This window comes from Physeter macrocephalus, chromosome 1 (genome assembly GCF_002837175.3).
Source record: "Physeter macrocephalus isolate SW-GA chromosome 1, ASM283717v5, whole genome shotgun sequence".
Taxonomy (NCBI): domain Eukaryota; kingdom Metazoa; phylum Chordata; class Mammalia; order Artiodactyla; family Physeteridae; genus Physeter; species Physeter macrocephalus.
The window spans coordinates 100,430,748-100,448,968 of record NC_041214.2 but is presented as its reverse complement, the minus strand read 5'-3'; the positions used below and the strand labels follow the sequence as shown (position 1 = coordinate 100,448,968).

Here is an 18,221-nt window from a genome sequence, read left to right as displayed (position 1 = left end):
TACTGTTCCTCTTTCCTTTAGTAAGTATTTATTGAGGCTCTGTTCTAGGCACTGGGGATGTAATAAACAAAAGGGACAAAGTTCCTGACCTTGAGGAATATTATTTATTTATGAGGAACTATTATATATTAATATCTATTTATATTTATAAATAAAATCAGGTGGTGATAAATATTATGAAGAAAAATCAAGTAGGGTACTTCACTCTCTGTTAATCTAGTCACCTCCCTTGCCCAGTCCAGGTTTGAGTTTAGATGCATCTTTCTCTAGGAACTCTTCCCTGACCCTCTCTGTTCTAGCACTCTATACTTCCTTGGCTAGACGGTAGGTATTATTCCCCTCTTACTATGATATTTACTGTGTGCTTTATTATTCCAGATCACAGAAGAGCATAATGGATGGGAGCGCAGATTCCCCCACTTAGCATTTCTGTAACTTGGGAAAGTTACTTAGTCTTTCTAAACCTCAGTTTTTCATTTGTAAAATGGGGATAATAAAAGTACATACCTTGAAGGGTGTGGTAAGGATTAAAGTCTTTAATATACAGAGAGCATGTAACACTCTGAAAACACAGTTAGTGGGGTATGGAAAGTGCTTAATAATTGCTAGCTTCTTGTAGCTACTGTGTGTCAGGTCCTATGTTAAGTACTTCAAATGCATTATTTCTTGGACTCATTAGAAGAACTATATTGTTATTGCTTATTTGTTCAGCTTTACTGAGGTATAACTGACAAATAAAATTGTAAGATATTAAAAAAATAATAGTAAAGTAGGGTAAGGAGGGGGCCAGAGAGATGGCAGAGGTTACTCTGTGCTGTGGACTGAACGTATGTGTCCCCCCTACAATTCATGTTGAAGCCCTAATCCCTGATGTGATGGTATTTGAAGGTGGGGCCTTTGGGAGGTAATTAGGTCATGAGGGTAGATCCCTCATGGATGAGATCACTGCCCTTAGAAGAAAAGACATGAGAGAGGTGATCATTCTCTCTGTCATGTGAGGACACAACCAAGAAGAAAGCCCACACCAGGAACCGAACCCGCTGACACCTTGATCCTGGACTTCCAGCCTCCAGAACTGTGAGAAATACATTTTTGTTATTTAAGCCTATGGTAATTTTCTTATAGCAACCCAAACTAACCAAGACATTCTGCTACAATCTATTTCATATAGGGAGGTTGGGGAAGGCCTCTCTGTAAGGTGATATTTAAGCAAAAATCTGAAGGGAGTACAAGAAATTATGCCCTGTGGATATGTGGAGGAAGAAGGCTCAGGTATCAGGATCAGCAAGGACAAAGGTCCTCAGGCGGGGCTGAGTTTGGCACGTTAGAGGAATAGTAAGGAAGTGAGTGAGACTAGAGTCAAGTATATTGGGAACAGTAAGAGGAGAGAGGCCAGAGAGAGCCTTCAAGACCATGGAAAGATTTTAGATTTTCATGTTATTCTTTACTCTGTCAACCACAACTACAAACTATTCTAAATAGTAGGTTGAGATAACAATGTCACTTGATTGAGTTTTGGTGTCATGCTCCCAATATATTCCATTCCTAAGCTTTCTCAAAAAGATAGTATTTTATGTCAAAGTTCCTGTATTCTTTACTTAAATTTTTAAAATTGAAAATACAATATATGCATATGGCAAAAAAAAGGTAAATAATATGAAGAGATATATAATGAAATGTACATTCCTTTTGACTTTAGCCCTCCAAACCCCTTTCCAGAGTCAACAAATGTAAGTTACTTATGTATCTTTCCAGAAATATTCTATGCCAATACATATATATGTATATGTGTATATATATATATATATATATATAAATCTTTTTTTAAAAACTCAGATAGAAGGATACTATAAACAGTATGTTATATGGATGCAACTAGAGATTATCATACTAATTGAAGTAAGTCAAAAAGAGAAAGACAAATACCATATGATATCACTTATATGTGGAATCTAAAATACCTATCCATGAAACAGAAACAGACTCACAGACATAGAGATCAGACTTTTGGTTGCCAGGGGGGAGGCGGGGAGGGAGATGGATGGACTGGGAGTTTGGGGTTGGTAGATGCAAACTATTACATTTAGAATGGATAAACAATAAGGTCCTACTGTACAGCACAGGGAACTATATCCAATCTCCTGGGATAAACCATAATGGAAAAGAATATTTTTTAAAAAAAGAATGTATATATGTGTATAACTGAGTCACTTTGGTATACAGCAGAGATTGTCACAACATTGTAAGTCAACTGTACTTCAACAAAAAAAAAAGTTTAAGTATGTTACATTATTTTGTTTTAATTTTCAAAAATATATTGTGGGGACTTCCCTGGTGGTGCGTGGTTAAAAATCTGCCTGCCAATGCAGGGAAACGGGTTCGATCCCTGCTCGGGGAAGATCCTACATGCTGTGGAGCAACTAAGCCTGTGCGCCACAACTACTGAGCCTGCACTCCAGAGTCCACGTGCCACAACTACTGAAGCCCGCATGCCTAGAGCCCGTGCTCCACAACAAGAGAAGCCACCACAGTGAGAAGCCTGCGCACCACAACAAAGAGTAGCCCCTGTTTGCGGCAACTAGAGAAAGCCCACGTGCAGCAACAAAGACCCAGTGCAGCCAAAAATAAAATTAATTAATTTAAAAAATATATTTAGGGGGCTTCCCTGGTGGCTGGTGGCGCAGTGGTTGAGAGTCCGCCTGCCGATGCAGCGGATACGGGTTCGTGCCCCGGTCCGGGAAGATCCCACATGCCGCGGCGTGGCTGGGCCCGTGAGCCATGGACGCTGAGCCTGCGTGTCTGGAGCCTGTGCCCCATAACGGGAGAGGCCACAACAGTGAGAGGCCCGCGTAACGCAAAAAAAAAAAAAAAAAAAAAAAAAAGTATATATATATATATATATATATATATATATATATATATCTTGGATGGTATGGTCATTTTATGGATCTTCGAATCCTTGAGCATGGTATATCTTTCCATCTGTTTGTGTTGTCTTTAATTTCCTTCATCAGTGTCTTATAATTTTTCAAGTACAGGTCTTTTACCTCCTTAGTTAGATTAATTCCTAGGTATTTTATTCTTTCTGATACGACTGTAAATGGGATTGTTTTCTTAATTTCTTTTTCAGATAGTTTGCTGTTAGTGTATAGAAACGTAACAGATTTCTGTATATTAATTTGTATCCTGCAACTTTACTAAATTCATTAATGAGTTCTAGTAGTTTCCTGGTGGCATCATTAGGATTTTCTATGAACAGTATCATGTCTTCTGCAAACAGTGACAGTTTTACTTCTTCCTTTCCAATTTGGATTCTTTCTATTTGCTTTTCTTATCTGATTTCTGTGTCTAGCACTTCCAGTACTATGATGAGTAAAAGTGGCAAGAGTGGGCATTCTTGTCTTGTTAGAGGAAATACTTTCAGCTTCTTACCATTGAATATGATGGTAGCTGTGAGCTGTCATATATGGCTTTATTATGCTGAGGTATGTTTTCTCTAAATCCACTTTGTTGAGAGTTTTTATCTTAAGTGGATGTTGAATTTTGTCAAAAGCTTCTTCTGCATCTATTGAGATGATTATATGATTTTTATTCTTCAATTTGTTAATATGGTGTAACACACCGATTGCTCTGCAGATAGTGAACCATCCTTGCATCCCAGGGATAACTCCTTCTTGATCATTGTTTATGATCCTTTTAATGTACTGTTGAATTCAACTTGCTAACATTTTGTTGAGGATTTTTGCATCTATGTTCATCAGTGATACTGGCCTGTAATTTTTGTGCTCATGGATTGGAAGGACTAATATTGTTAAAATGAGCATACTACCCAAGGCAATCTACAGATTTGATGCAATCCCTATCAAAATACCAATGGCTTTTTTCACAGAACTAGAACAAATACTTTCAATATTTGTATGGAAACACAAAAGACCCCAAATAACCAGAACAATCTTGAAAAAGAAGAACAAAGCTGGAGGTATCATGCGTGATTTCAAATTATACTACAAAGCTACAGTAATCAAAACAGTATGGTACTGGGACTTTCCTGGTGGTCCAGTGGTTAAGACTCCGTGCTTCCAATGCAGGGGATGTGGGTTTGATCCCTGGTCGGGGAACTAAGATCTCACATGCCGTGCGGTGCGGCAAAAAAACCAACCAAACAAACAGTATGGTACTGTCATAAAAACAGACACATAGAGCAATGAAATATAATAGACAGCCCAGAAATAAACCTAGGCACTTATGGCCAATTAATCTATGACAAAGGAGGCAAGGATACTTTGGTGGTGCTGGGAAAACTGGACAGCTACAGGTAAGAGAATGAAATTAAAACATTTTCTCAGACCATATACAAAAATAAACTCAAAATGGATTAAAGACCTAAATGTAAGACTGAAAACCATAAAACTCCTAGAAGAAAATATAGGCAGAACACTCTGACATAAATCGTAGTAATATTTTTTTGGATCTGTCTCCTCAGGCAAGGGAAACAATAGCAAAAATAAACAAAAGGGACTACATCAAACAAAAACTAAGACAGTGTCCTTTCATAAAGCAAAAGTTGAGACAAAGGCAGAACCTGATAATGCCCACCTACTGCACAGTGAATGAAACTATCAGCAAAACAAAAAGGCTGCCTACTGAATGGGAGAAGATATTTGCAAATGATATATCCAATAAGGAGTTAATATCCAAATATACAAAGAACTCATACAACTAAATATCAAAAACCAAACAACCCAATTAAAAAATGGGCAGAGGATCTGAACAGACATTTTTCCAAAGAGGAAATGCAGATGGCCAACAGGCACATGAAAAGATGCTCAACATCATTATCATGAGGGAAATGCAAATCAAAACTACAATGAGATATCACCTCCCACCTTCCAGAATGTCTGTTATCAAAAAGACAACAGGGACTTCCCTAGTAGTCCAGTGGGTAAAACTCCATGCTCCCAATGCAGGGGCCTGTGTTCGATCGATCCCTGCTTGGGGAACTAGATCCCACATGCATGCCACAACTAAGAGTATGCATGCCGCAACTAAAGATCACGCATGCCACAACAAAAATCCCGTGTGCCGCAACTAAGACCTGGAGCAACCAAATAAATAATTTTAAAAACCAGAAAAAACAAACAAACAAAACCCCAAAACAACAAATAAGAAGTGCTGGCGAGGATGTGAAGAAAAGGGCACCTTCATGTCCTGTTGGCGAAAATGTAAATTGGTGCAGTCACTATGGAAAACAGTATGGAGACTCCTCAAAAAATTAAACATAGAATGACCATACAATCAAGCAATTCCACTCCTGGATATTTATCCAAAGAAAACAAAAACACTAATTCCCAAAGATATATGCATCCCTATGTTCACTGCAGCATTATTTACAATAGCCAAGATATGGAAACAACCTAAGTCCTCATCAATAGATGAATGGATAAATAAGATGTGATATGTGTGTGTATATATCTATATCTATGCTATACTTTCTAAAGGCTGTATTTATTTTGTTTACCAGTCTATTACTGATAAATACTTAAGCTATGAAAGAGGAATTTCGTTTTTTTTATTCTTCAGCTTTTAAAAATGTTACAGTGAATGTTTAAGTTCTACCCAGTATTTATACTATTAAATATCTCCAGTACTTTATCCGATAGCTCTCTTCAGGTAGGAGTTGGTGATTTAGGGCTTTGGTTCAGCAAGTTACGATTTTGGGTCCCTTAGGCTGGGTCCCATCAGAAATCCAGTATAACCCAGGAAACACTGTACTTTAGAGAAAGAAGCTAAGATAGTGTCCTTTCTTAAAGCAAATGTCGAGACAAAGGCAGAACCTGATAATGCCCACCTACTGCTTCTCTACTGCAGATAGGGGTGGGGACATGCGGCAATAGTTAAGAAAATCTAAATCTATTCAGCTTCTGGAGACCAAATACTGACTTCCATTGCACATTCTAGGACACCAAGAAAGAAAAACGATCATGGTTTCCTTTCAGAGAAACTTGTAGGAATAAAAGCCAAGGGGAGGAACATTTTATTGGGCAAACACCAGTACTTAGTGAGCAGCTACTATACATTGATATGTGGAGAAAGAAAAACAATCAGAAGACATAGTACCTGCCCTTAAGTTTGCTTGTGTGTTAAGGAAACAGAAAGTACCTTTTTAAAAAGACTAAAAAACACATTTATGCAAGACTAGGTACCATCTTGTAGGGGAGAATGAAAAGAAACTGAATTGTAAGACCTTGCTGAGGGAGACAGTGCTGTGAAGTGAACACATTGATCTGGCCCTCCAAACCAAAAGCCTGGGATGGTTTGGGACTGGGAAGCTCCAGCTACCCCAGAAGGTGGGGTGAGGCATGGGTTAAAACTGAGGGGACTGATAGAAAGATTCTTCTTTTGCAGTAATAAGAACCACACACACACACACACACACACACACACACACACACACACACACACACACACACACACACATCCTATGCAGCTGGATGACTTCCCCTCTTCCCCAACCACAGGAGACAAGTTTATTTTCTGTGAAATTTGAACCAGAAGATTTCAGCCTCAAGGATACTTACTTGGCACAGAAGTGGACAAGATGAGGCTCCTAAATGAAAACAGGGAGGTAAAGTAAAATCCTGCCTTCTAAAGCATGAGACTCTCCAGCACCCCTTCCCTATCCCAGCTCCCAGAAAAATGGCAATGAGCCTTATAGTTCTTTTCCCACCATTCCCACTCCTAGGTAGGGTGCTGAAGGATCCTTCTCTGGAAAATAAAAATTAATAGCTAACCCCAAAAGAAGAAATCTACAAATACTGATATTGTTTAGTTCAGCAACAATAACAACAACATCAGCTCACTAGCCAATCACCAGACAGTTAGGACCACCAAACCACAAGCCTGTTCAATCAGCTTTTTAATGCCTCGTTCTCAAATATGAAAAAAACAACTAAGTATCATTAAACATTTAAGGAATGTCTCCAAAAAGAAAGACAAAACATCAAAACAGAGGAGGGGAAAAGGAAATCAGAACAAACGAAGACAATAGAGAAAATAGAAGAAACATTAAAAAAAAAAAAAACCCTATATAATATTCTCAAAGCTGGGATGATATTATATCCATAAAAAAACATGTCTGAAAAGGAACAAAGAATAAGAAAAAAGGACTTGGAAATTAAAAATATAAGAGCTGAAATTAAAAACAGAAGAGTTGAAAGAAACCAACTAATTGAGATTGAAAAGGAAGGGTAGAGGGTTCCAGAAGTAAAGGTTCAAAGGAAAAATAGGGAAAATGGAAATTATGTGGCAATTTGATCATATAGAAACTGTAGTAAGAGACTGTTGGAGGTGTGGAAAGAATTAAAGATAGGCAGGTATATAGAAAATTGAGCAAATGAAAAACAATGAGGCAATTATTAACTCTAAAAAACCATTAATGGCAGGGATCAAAAATAATCATTCTGAGCACAGAAACAACTTAGGGAATTATCTGATCACAAGCAATTGGTGAAAGTATGAGTGGATTTCTTACCTGTTTCAGCGCAGGGGAGCATGGGATCAGCTCTCCTATTCTGTTTATCCCAGCATTGATTTTCTTCTTTCTATGCCTCTCCACTAGATAGAGGAAAAATTCATTTATCAAACCTTACAGTACTACTGCCAAAGTGTCTCATTCTCCCTGGGTAAAGAAATTTTAGGTAAAGAAATCCCTAAGAAAGTCTTATCAAATAGTATCTACTGAATACAAACAACTACAATAAGATTTCTAAGAATGTCATATTCTAGGTCTAGTGTTATGGAAATCAATATAAGCCATACCATTTATTAGGATTTAAAATAATGGAATCTATAATAATTAAATTCAAATTATAAACACAAAGTGCTAATACTACATTACTCTTAGGCCATTATTATATTTCAAGTAATTATTAGAGATTTTAATGATAACTAAATTACAAGAACCCACTAGCTATGTTACTAGAAAGCTGCTTCTTTATAGCAAACGGGCAAATTAGACCTTTCTAGACAGATTAAAGAACTTTAACACACCTTTTAGGCTGACTAGAAGGCATTTTTGGAATAGAAACGTCTATTAGTTGTGACTTAAAATAGATAAGAAAAGGCACTGGTTTATTTTTTTCTATGGGGTCTGTGCTGTTCACTTTGGCCCATCTAAGCTGAACAACTGACAACTTCTCCATTAACTGAGAAATGTTCCAGGCTTACGTGCTACAACTTTAAAAGTTGTATGAAAGGGGCAAGGAGATACAAGCGATGATCTAAATAGTTTTTCTATAAGACACTGTAAATAGAAAAATCAGTCTACTTTCTGTTAGTTTTCTAAAACCTTCCTTTTAACAAAGGACTTCAGTGCTTCTAAGAGGATGATCTTTCAGATATAGCACAAGTAGGTCTTGTTTTTCAAAATATATACTTTTTGCTTCATAATCTAGCAGTAAGAACATCCTTTCAATGACATCCATTTACTCTCTCTTAATAAATTACTATCAGGACATATTTATGGTCCCATGTGACATCTGATTCCAATAAAAAGATTTAGTTCATATGGCTAAAAAAATTAGATTTATTGATGTGGCCAAAAAAAAAAAACGACCACAAAGCAATAAAGTATAGCTCACCTTTCTTCTGAATTCTCTAACAATAGTATTTGCTGTTATCTAAGAGCATAGTTTTTAATGTGTGTAGATAAAACAACAAGAACAACAACATTAAGACTCTATCCACAGTGATAAAAGGGAATTCAAAGGTAGTAAACGCCCATTCTGGGGAACAGCAATGTCCTACCAGTGTTCAACACATCTTTCCATAGATAAAGTTTTCCCCAGGGTCCTTTCCTTAGGGAAGGGAAGAGATTATTTATAGAGTAATAGAAATTGAGTCTAAAATATATATTTTTAGATCTGACTGTAGTCCCTGATGGAAAATAAAATGTTAAAAATGTACCAAATTGTCAATGTATGCACAATTACTTCTATAAATATTTACCTGGCTGTGGCCTATAATTTTGATGTTTGAGATAAAAATCAAATATTTTTTTCTACATTTCTTCTTATAATTGAGAACTCCACAGCTTAATTTAAGACTGTTCACATTTCAAGTACCTTTAAGATCTACAGCCTGCTCCCCATTTCTTCCCTACTCCTGTAGGCAGCTAACCCACTCTAGAATTTCTGCAGAGGTACATACTCTTCACTCTTTTCAGGAGGAGTATATCTGGAATTCCTCAATGGGTGAAATCACTTAAAACACTAGCTCCAGGGGTATATTAATCCTTAAATTATTTAATACACTGTGAATCAGAAAATGATAAGCCATCTTCATGAGACTTAGGGAGTATTTTGTCAACTAAAACAATATAGAACAAATTATTTTGTATAAAATAAATAAGATACAAGGGTATATTGTACAACACAGGGAATACAGTCAATATTTTATAATAACTATAAATGGAATATAACCTTTAAAAGTTTGAATCACTATGTCGTACACCTGTAATTTATATAACATTGTACAACTATACTTCAATATAAAAAATGCAAAAAAAATAAATAACCCAAACAATAAAGGAACACTTTCCTAAAATGTAATGAATGATTCTGTGCTTATAACATAAAAACACAATCAACTGCAGTATAATTTCATTTTGAATGCAAAAAATGCTAACAAATAAAACTTAAATTGCTGTTTCTACCTGCATTGTGTGTCTCCCGATTTTTCTTTCTGAAACAAAAAGTACAGATAAAAGGAACATGAAAATAATAGGAAAACATTTTACTTTATATTTTGAGAACCATAAAAATTAATTTTATGAATTTGTATTTGTTCTATCAATGAGAAGCCATTTGAAGGAAAATTTTCTTAATAATATATTATGGTATAAAAACCTAACTGTAGATACATCAGTATAAACTTAGAATTCACAATTTCTCAAAGTAACTACAATTCTCCATTTTTCCATACCCAGAAGTCATTGGTTGGGAAGTAAGTCAATCATTGAAAATCTTACCTATTTGAAAAATGTACTTAAGGGGCTAGTCAGCTCTCTAAGTGATGTGCCAAGTACAGCTGCCCCTTGAACAACATGGGTTTGAACTACACGGATCCACTTATACTTGTATTTTCTTCAATAGTAAATACTACAGTACCACAGGATCCGCAGTTGGTTGAATCCATGGATATGGAACCATGGATATGGAGAACTGTGAATAGGAGGTCTGGCTATACCCCTAACTACACACTGTTCAAGGGTCAACTGTCGGTGATCTCTTTTTTTTTATAAATTTATTTTATTTTTATTTTTTTATTTTTGTCTGTGTTGGGTCTTCATTGCTGCACACGGGCTTTTTCTAGTTGTGGTGAGTGGGGGCTACTCTTTGTTGCAGTGCGTGGGCTTCCCATTGCAGTGGCTTCTCTTGTTGCGGAGCACGGGCTCTAGGCACGCAGGCTTCAGTAGTTGTGACGCATGGGCTTAGTTGCTCTGGGGCATACGGGATCTTCCCAGACCAGGGCTTGAACCCATGTCCCCTGCATTGGCAGGTGGATTCTTAACCACTGCACCACCAGGAAAGTCCCTGTAGGTGATTTCTGATGTTTGCTCTGGCACCTGGCCAGGGGTAGGGATGAGTATGCACAGAAGACAAGCAATGGTACAGAAGAACCTTGTAAATCCCCAGGGAGGGAAGTGTGGTAGTCACTAGCACTCATTCACTAGCAACTGGCATCTGAGCCGTCTTTTGCATTTATGTACCTTAGGTTATCCAAACTCTTACATTTTCTTAAAAGCTGATCTACTAAAAACACCAATTTTCCCTTGTATGTACAATTACTCAATACATAAGAATTCTCTAATAGCTATTTGGTAAGGAAAGAAAATAATGATTTTAATATTTAATAATGGAAGCGTTGGCCATGCAATTCTAAGCAGAAACATTGCCCAAAATGCTAGAAATTTTGAAGGAGGTATTATACAAAGAACCAGAACTAATACTGTACTAATGTGCATATTGGCATTAATGGTTTGTAATGTCACAAAATGTCTATTCAAACTGACTGCAGCCTAAGTGAACTTAGTATCCGCCACAAAGACTAATATTGAATGCAACTAAAAATTTCAGGAGAAACTAAACATTCAGCATAGATTAGCTATTATACTATCTTAACTACTGATAGTCATTTTATTTCTTACACTGCTAGTAGAATTTAAAGGACAGGTAAATTTTAATTATGTACCCCTTTCAGTTAATCTATTTATATTTATCCACACCTATTTTTGAAGAGTAATGGTTTTCTAGGCGTCCAAATGAAAGTTCCCTAAAGAACTACCTATTTAGCAAAGTGGGGACTAATTCTGCCTCTTATCTGCCAAACTGTATTATTTTTGGACTGTGTCTTCATACCTGTGCTGCTTTTTTGTAGGAGTCTCATTCTCTGTCATTTCTGGCATGGTTACAGTGATAGGAACCTACAAGGCATGGAAAGACATGTCAGAAAGTCTAAAGGCATTCTAGTACCTTGGAGAAACTAATTAATAGCAATTTGGTTTGAATACCAAGATGCTAAGAAATAAAAGTGACATCATGAAAAAGCACTGGATTAGGTGTTGTAGATAAGTATAAGAAGACAGGACAAAAAATATTATAACCAGCAGGTGGAGAACATGGTGAATGTCAAATGTGAGGTATAGCCAGAAAGTGCTTGAGAGGATTGGAGGAGAGAAAGGTCATTATAGGTTTGGAAATCAAGAAAAGCCTAAAGGGGGTGTAGATTTGAGCAAGACCTGGAAAGACAGGTAAAACACACTTGTGGGGAGAGTATGTTCTTTGTTCATGATACTGTTTGTTCATGACACAAAATTTAAAACAATGGTCCTCCTCTCTGAATGCAGAAAAAACAAAAGTGACAAGTACACAAATATATAATATTCCATATATGGAAGCAAGTATTCATTCACTTATTCATTCACTCATTTGCCAGGCTTCTTTCATTTCAAACTGCTAGAAGTCTTAAACATTACCACTTGAGAATCATTAAAATCTGAGTTTGAGTATGAAAATTCTATTTATATTTAAAATATCATGATACTAAAGAATATATGTACAATATGGAAATATACACATTGAAATAGTAATCACAGTTACATAAGGCCAGGAATATTATAGGTGACTTCTTTCTCTTTTCTGATTTTTAAGAATTTTGTAATGACAACTTTAATGCTTTTAAATCCCAGGGATTGACAACTTTTCAAAAGAGGTCTGTCAAGTTGGGATACCTGTTCTGATACACTGGAGGAGGTTGCAAGAGCAGTTTCCTATTTTCTCTTTGAGAGAAAAAGAAGGCAGCAAGTAAGGAACTGAAGTCAGCGTGAGTTTAAAATCTGGTTCTGCCATTTCCCAGCTGTGAGGTCCTGGGCAAGTTATGCAACGTCTTGGAACCTCAGATGCTTCATCTTGAAAGTGGGTCATAATCACAGTATCTAGATTATTGGGCTGTTTCAAGAAAGGAATGATGAAATAATGCAGGGAGAGGACAACAGCATGGTGCCTAGCTGTAGTAAGAATTTAATCAACATTAGCCATGGATATTAATGAGGTATTTCAGGTTAAGGCTTTAGCTCTAGAAAGGAGGGGGAAGGGTCCTGGGAAAGAAGGAGAAGTAGATGCAGACAAGGTGCTGACAGAAAAGTACTAACTGAAGCAGCCTGAGGAGAAATGTGTGCTCTAGACCCATTTCCAGCAGCTTATTCCACCTCCTCCCTAACATTTATGAAGGTCCAGATCAGCCTAAAAAACAAGTTCACATTAGATAACCACAGAATGACAATGTGAGACACGTGGGTAAATAAATCAATCCCTGTGACCTTTCTCACCCAAGGGCTTGCAGAATTTCTTCACTTTTGATTCCTGGCTTCCAACGCCTCCCGTTTCTGATCCAAATCTATCATCTTCTGCCAGAAGATGGTCTATAAGTTATGTTTTCTTCTTACTACACAAGAGAAAAATCAGTGAATGTTTATAGGTTTCCATTAGCAGCATGGAAAACAAGGACTAGCAACCTAGAGCAGGCAGGCAGATTTTCCACGGCATACAGGATGATCCTGAATTCTCCCCACCTCTCAAAAGTTAATGAACCTGGTTGCTTTCAAAAGTCACTTCCCCGTGGGTTATGAGTGCTCCACCCTGCACAAAGATGGTAGCACAGCAGCAATTGGACAGTCTCCAGGAGGTGATTCTCCCCTTTCTCATGCATGCTCAGTTTTCCTTGCCCTCTGCTGTCCTCAATTCTAAAATTATCTTTCTTTCAATCTCCTACTTCCCCATTCTCTCTCGTGTGAATGACTGAAAACTTACTCAAGGACCTACCACTAAGGCACCAGGAAGACAGCCCTCAGATCTGCGCATTGTCTGTGCTCTTAAAAAATGCAAATATGGGGGGTGCGGAATTCCCTGGTGATCCAGTGGTTAGGACTCGGCGCTTTCACTGCCAGGGCCTGGGTTCAGTCCCTGGTCGGGGAACGAAGAGCCCACAAGCCTTGCAGCATGGCCAAAAAAAAAAAAAACAGATATATGGGGGCCTCATCCCAGACAAAGGAGAAGTGCTATGTAGAGCCCAGGAATCTGTATTTTCAACAAGGTCTCTGGGTGATTTTTTACTTTTTTTTCTTTTTCTTTTCTTCTTTTTTTTTTTGGGATAAACTTAGCTCCACTTTAGGGCAATATTTCCTAAACATTCCTGATAACCTGAAGGTACTAGTTTAAAAATACAGATTCTCAGCCCATCCCAGACCCACTGAATCAGTCTCTAAGGAAGGAGTTCAAATCTCTGAGGGAGGGACCTGAAATTTAATGAGTGCCCCCAGGTGGTTCTTATCAGGACAATTTGAAAGCACAGGCAGATATCTTGGTGAAATTTCAGGGACCTGACCAATACTCTACTGTAGGAGAGACTGTTTGGGATGTGGTATGAGAGTTGACCAGATAATTTTACCTATAAACCAGTAAGGTCAGATTTGCCTCATACCCACATGAGTCAGCATTTGGTCATTAATATCACAGTTCCAGTTGTTCCCCTGTAGCCCTTTTGCAAGTTTGCAGATTCATGTTACAATTAAGATACATGAAGTAAAAGTTTTAATTTTTTTTAACATCTAGAATCTTAAAGTAAATGGCACTAGAGGCCTATCACATAAGTAAACACATTCAATAAACTTCACTGTGGTGAAAGCCAGTGGTTTACTGAAACAGGAATATAACGGCAAATCAAAATCATCCAGTTTACCAAATGTCACTATAAATATCCATCTCAAAGCACATTTTAACCAATTCAATTAATCTAATTCAGTGCAAAATTATTTCCATGTCCATTACCTCCTGATATTAAAATTGCATTCCTGATACTGAAAAAGAACATTTACTGGAATGAAGAACTATATAATATTGTCATAAATCCTTGTCCACTTATTAATTAACCTACTAATAAGGAAATGGCACTTTTAATACAATATTTATGTAACTAAATACAAATATACCCTTTAAAATATTTAAAGTGCCATGAATTTTTGAAAATTGTCAAAACGTTACATTAGTAATCTATGGATTATTATTTTTCACAGTAAGAAAGAATTATTTCTGAAATCAGTCAAACCCAGTGGTTCTCAAAATGTGGCCTTCAGATCACCTGCATCAAAATTACATCTTTTAAAACTTTTTTTCCCCTCAAGGTAAAGCTTACATATTAGTCAAATGCAGATTTTAGTGTAACATTCAGAGAGTTCTGACAAATGCATACACCTGTGGTGACACAACCCCTAGCAAGGTACAGAACATTATTATCATCAGAGAAAGTTCTCTCATGACCCTTCCTAATCAGTGCCTTCCCCCTACTCCCAGAGAGGTGACTAGCCTTCTCATTTTTTTCACCACAGAGCTTTATAATGTATTAACTGAGAATGCTACTGTTTCAAACTTTTACTCAACATGTTGTTAAAATTCATTTGTAGTTTGTTCCTCTTTACTCCTGAGTACGAATATATAATGTGTGTGAATTATAACCCAACTTGTTCATTTTTCTGTTCATGGATACCTCGATTGTTTCCATGTTTTGGCTACTATGAATAAAGCTGCTACCCAAGAACACTGTTGTGTAAGTCTCTTTGTGGATATAGTCTTTCATTTCTCTTGGTAAATACCTACAAGTATAATTGTTAATCACGTCCCCTTAAGTTCCACTCCTAGGTATTTACCCAAGAGATGTCACACTTTCTCCAGAGTGGTAGTACCATTTTGCACCGCCCACGATGTAGAAGAATTGCTGGTTGCTCCACAGCCTCGCCAGTACTGGGTTTTGTCAGCCTGTTAATTTTAGCCATGCTGGTGAGTATACAGAGGTACCCCATTATAGTTTAATTTGCAATTCTTCATGACTAATGATATTGAATGCTTTTTTTTTTTTTTTCTGCGTCATGCAGCTTGCGGCATCTTAGTTCCCCAACCAGGGATCCAGCCCATGCCCCCTGCAGTGGAAGCTAGAGTCCGAACCACTGGACCGCCACGGAATTCCCTTGAATGCTTTTTATGTGCCTATTAAGACCATTTGTAGATATTCTTTATGTTCATATCTTTAACCAGTTTTTTAACTGCACTGTTTATCTTTTTATTATTGATTTATAGGAAGTCTTTATATATTCTGAGTTATTAACTGACATATCTTCTGGAAACCTGTCCTTTGTCTGAAATATATTTTGCAAATACTTTCTCCTATTACGTGGCTTGCCTATGCTTTTTCTTATTTTCTTTTTTTCTCTCTTCAAGTTCATTGATTCTCTGATTTGATTTGATTTGATTGATTTTTTGGCTCCACCTCAGGGCACGTGGGACCTTAGCTCCCCACCCAGGGATGGATCCTGCGCCCCCTGCACAGGAAGCAAGGAGTCTTAACCACTAGACTGCCAGGGAAGTCCCTGCCTATGCATTTTCTTAACTGTGCCTTTTGGTGAGCAAAAATTCTTGATGAAATATAACATCACTTTTTCTTATCAATTTTTTCTTTTATGATTATTTCTTTTTGTGTCCTGTCCAAAAAGCCTTTACCCATCCCAAAGATATTCTCCTATGGTTGCTTCTAGAAAGTTTATAATTAATTATAAATTAATTACTAATTAATTATAATATTTAGGTCAATGATCCATATTATTTATGGCATGAGGTAGGGGTCAAAGTTCTTTGTTTTTCATACGTATATTTAGTTGTTCCAACAACATTGCTTGAAAAGATTTCCTTTCTTCAATGGCATCTTTGTTAAAAGTCAAATATCTGTAACAGTGCAGTTCCGTTTCTAGGCTCTCTGTTCTGTTGCTCTATATTCTGATCTATCCTTATACTGTCACCACACAGTCTTGATTAAGCTTATGTTTAAAATATACATTCCTACACCCCACCCCAGACCTAATGTATCAGAATCATGGGAGGAAGAGGTCCAGGAATATGCAGTTCTAACAAGCTTCCTAGTTGATTCTTATACACCCCAAAGTTAGAAAGTATTACATTACTTTAACACTCCTTCCTCTAAAACTGATACAAATTGGTGAGCTTACAAATTAGGGTCCCCTTGGAAAGACCAGTGAACTTGGATTTAGAAAACCTGAGCTCTGTCTCAGATTTGCTACTCAATAGCTATATTCCATTTTATTTACCATAACCCAGGGCCTAAGTTTTTCATGTGTAAAAGAAGAGGGTAGGTCTAGACTCAACTGTTCAAGTATGGATTGAGTACGTACACTGCCTAGCAATTGCAGAAATAAAGATGAATACAGTCTAGATCAGGGCTTTCCAAAAAAGCTTTGTGAAGTGGAAAATCTACTTTCCATATCGTCACCACTAGTCACACGTGGCTTTTAAGTGCTTGAAATGGGGCTAGTGAGACCATGGTATTAAATTTTTCACTTTATATATTTTTAAGTAATTTAAATAGCTACTTGTGGCTAGTGGCTACTGTACTGGACAACACAGGGAATGTAAAAAATAAGTTAAAAGGTGAAAGATGAATTAAAAGATTGGTTAATGAATGTCAGCTTCCTGGTTTTGGTATTGTCCTACAGTTATAAAAGATGTCACCTTTGGGTGAAGCGGGGTGAAGAGCACATGGACTCTTTGTACTGTGTTTGTATCTTCCTTTGAGTCTATAATTATTTTAAAAATAAAAAGTTTTTCGGGCTTCCCTGGTGGCGCAGTGGTTGAGAGTCCGCCTGCCGATGCAGGGGATGCGGGTTCGTGCCCCGGTCCAGGAAGATCCTACGTGCTGCAGAGCAGCTGGGCCCGTGAGCCATGGCCGCTGAGCCTGCGCGTCCGGAGCCTGTGCTCTGCAACGGGAGAGGCCACAACAGTGAGAGGCCCGCGTACAGCAAAAAAAAAATAAAATAAATTTAAAAAATAAAATAAAAAGTTTTTAAAAGCGAATTTAGGGAATTCCCTGGTGGTTCAGTGGTTAGGACTCCGCACATTCACTGCCGAGGGCCGGGGGTGTGGAGGGCAGAAAGAGAACCTGGACCAGACTGTAAAGGAATTTTCTATGCCTAATGAATGTGTTCAGATTTTATCTTAAAATCAGTGGTTCTTGAATAGCAATCCAAGAAACTAGCCTAGCACCACTGGTCTGAAGTAAAATGAAGTCCCCCGGTCTACAGTCAAATAGAAAAAAGGACAATGCAGTTAGGATATTTTTTCTTTTTTATTGGTAATATAACTTACGTACAATCAGTCACTAACTTAAGTTCACTGCTCCATGCTTTTTTGCAGGCCACAGCAGCAAAAGCCCGTGACCCTAACCACTAGGCCACCAGGGAACTCCTCATGCATTTTTATACATGAATACAACCATGTAACCACCACTCTGATCAATATATAGAACATTACCAGCACCTCAAAAGGCTCTTTCAAGGTCACTGCCACTTAATTCCCTGAAGTTTCTTTTAAAAGTATATATTCAGGGATTTCCCTGGCAGTCCAGTGGTTAAGACTTCGCCTTCCAATGCAGGGGGTGCAGGCTCGATCCCTGGTCGGGGAGCTAAGATCCCACATGGCTTGTGGCCAGAAAACCAAAACATAAAACAGAAGCACTACTGTAACAAATTCAATAAAGACTTTAAAAATGGTCCATATCAAAAACTAATAAATAAATAAATATATATATATATATATATATATATA

At 37.4% G+C, this 18,221-nt stretch overlaps 1 protein-coding gene and 1 long non-coding RNA gene across 6 annotated transcripts in view; one reads left to right on the top strand and one right to left on the bottom strand.

The window, feature by feature from the left end:
- The window catches only part of USF3 (upstream transcription factor family member 3), a 52,021-nt gene that overhangs the window by 18,316 nt on the left and 15,484 nt on the right, over positions 1 to 18,221 (bottom strand). For 2 of the 3 annotated variants that reach the window (XR_003681100.2, XM_024120125.3), the window contains exons 2-5: positions 12,887 to 13,002; positions 11,418 to 11,482; positions 9,713 to 9,741; positions 7,532 to 7,614 (exon numbers count right to left, since the gene is read on the bottom strand). Coding sequence is in view for 2 of the 3 variants with exons in the window: in XM_024120125.3 (XP_023975893.1) it covers positions 7,532 to 7,614; positions 9,713 to 9,741; positions 11,418 to 11,464 (159 nt within the window). In the remaining variant the exon portion in view is untranslated. Of the gene's footprint in view, positions 1 to 7,531; positions 7,615 to 9,712; positions 9,742 to 11,417; positions 11,483 to 12,886; positions 14,381 to 18,221 lie in introns of those variants that run through there. The other variant, XM_055085239.1, reaches the window with a different exon arrangement.
- Positions 288 to 17,318, top strand: LOC114486816 (uncharacterized). Of its 3 annotated transcripts, XR_003681109.2 has the most exons (4): positions 288 to 1,077; positions 1,700 to 1,730; positions 15,240 to 15,389; positions 15,485 to 17,318. It is a non-coding gene; the product is annotated as an uncharacterized lncRNA (long non-coding RNA). The 3 variants fall into 3 exon arrangements; XR_003681108.2 differs by having other exon boundaries at positions 15,240 to 17,318; XR_008617559.1 differs by lacking the exons at positions 15,240 to 15,389; positions 15,485 to 17,318 and adding an exon at positions 2,370 to 2,850.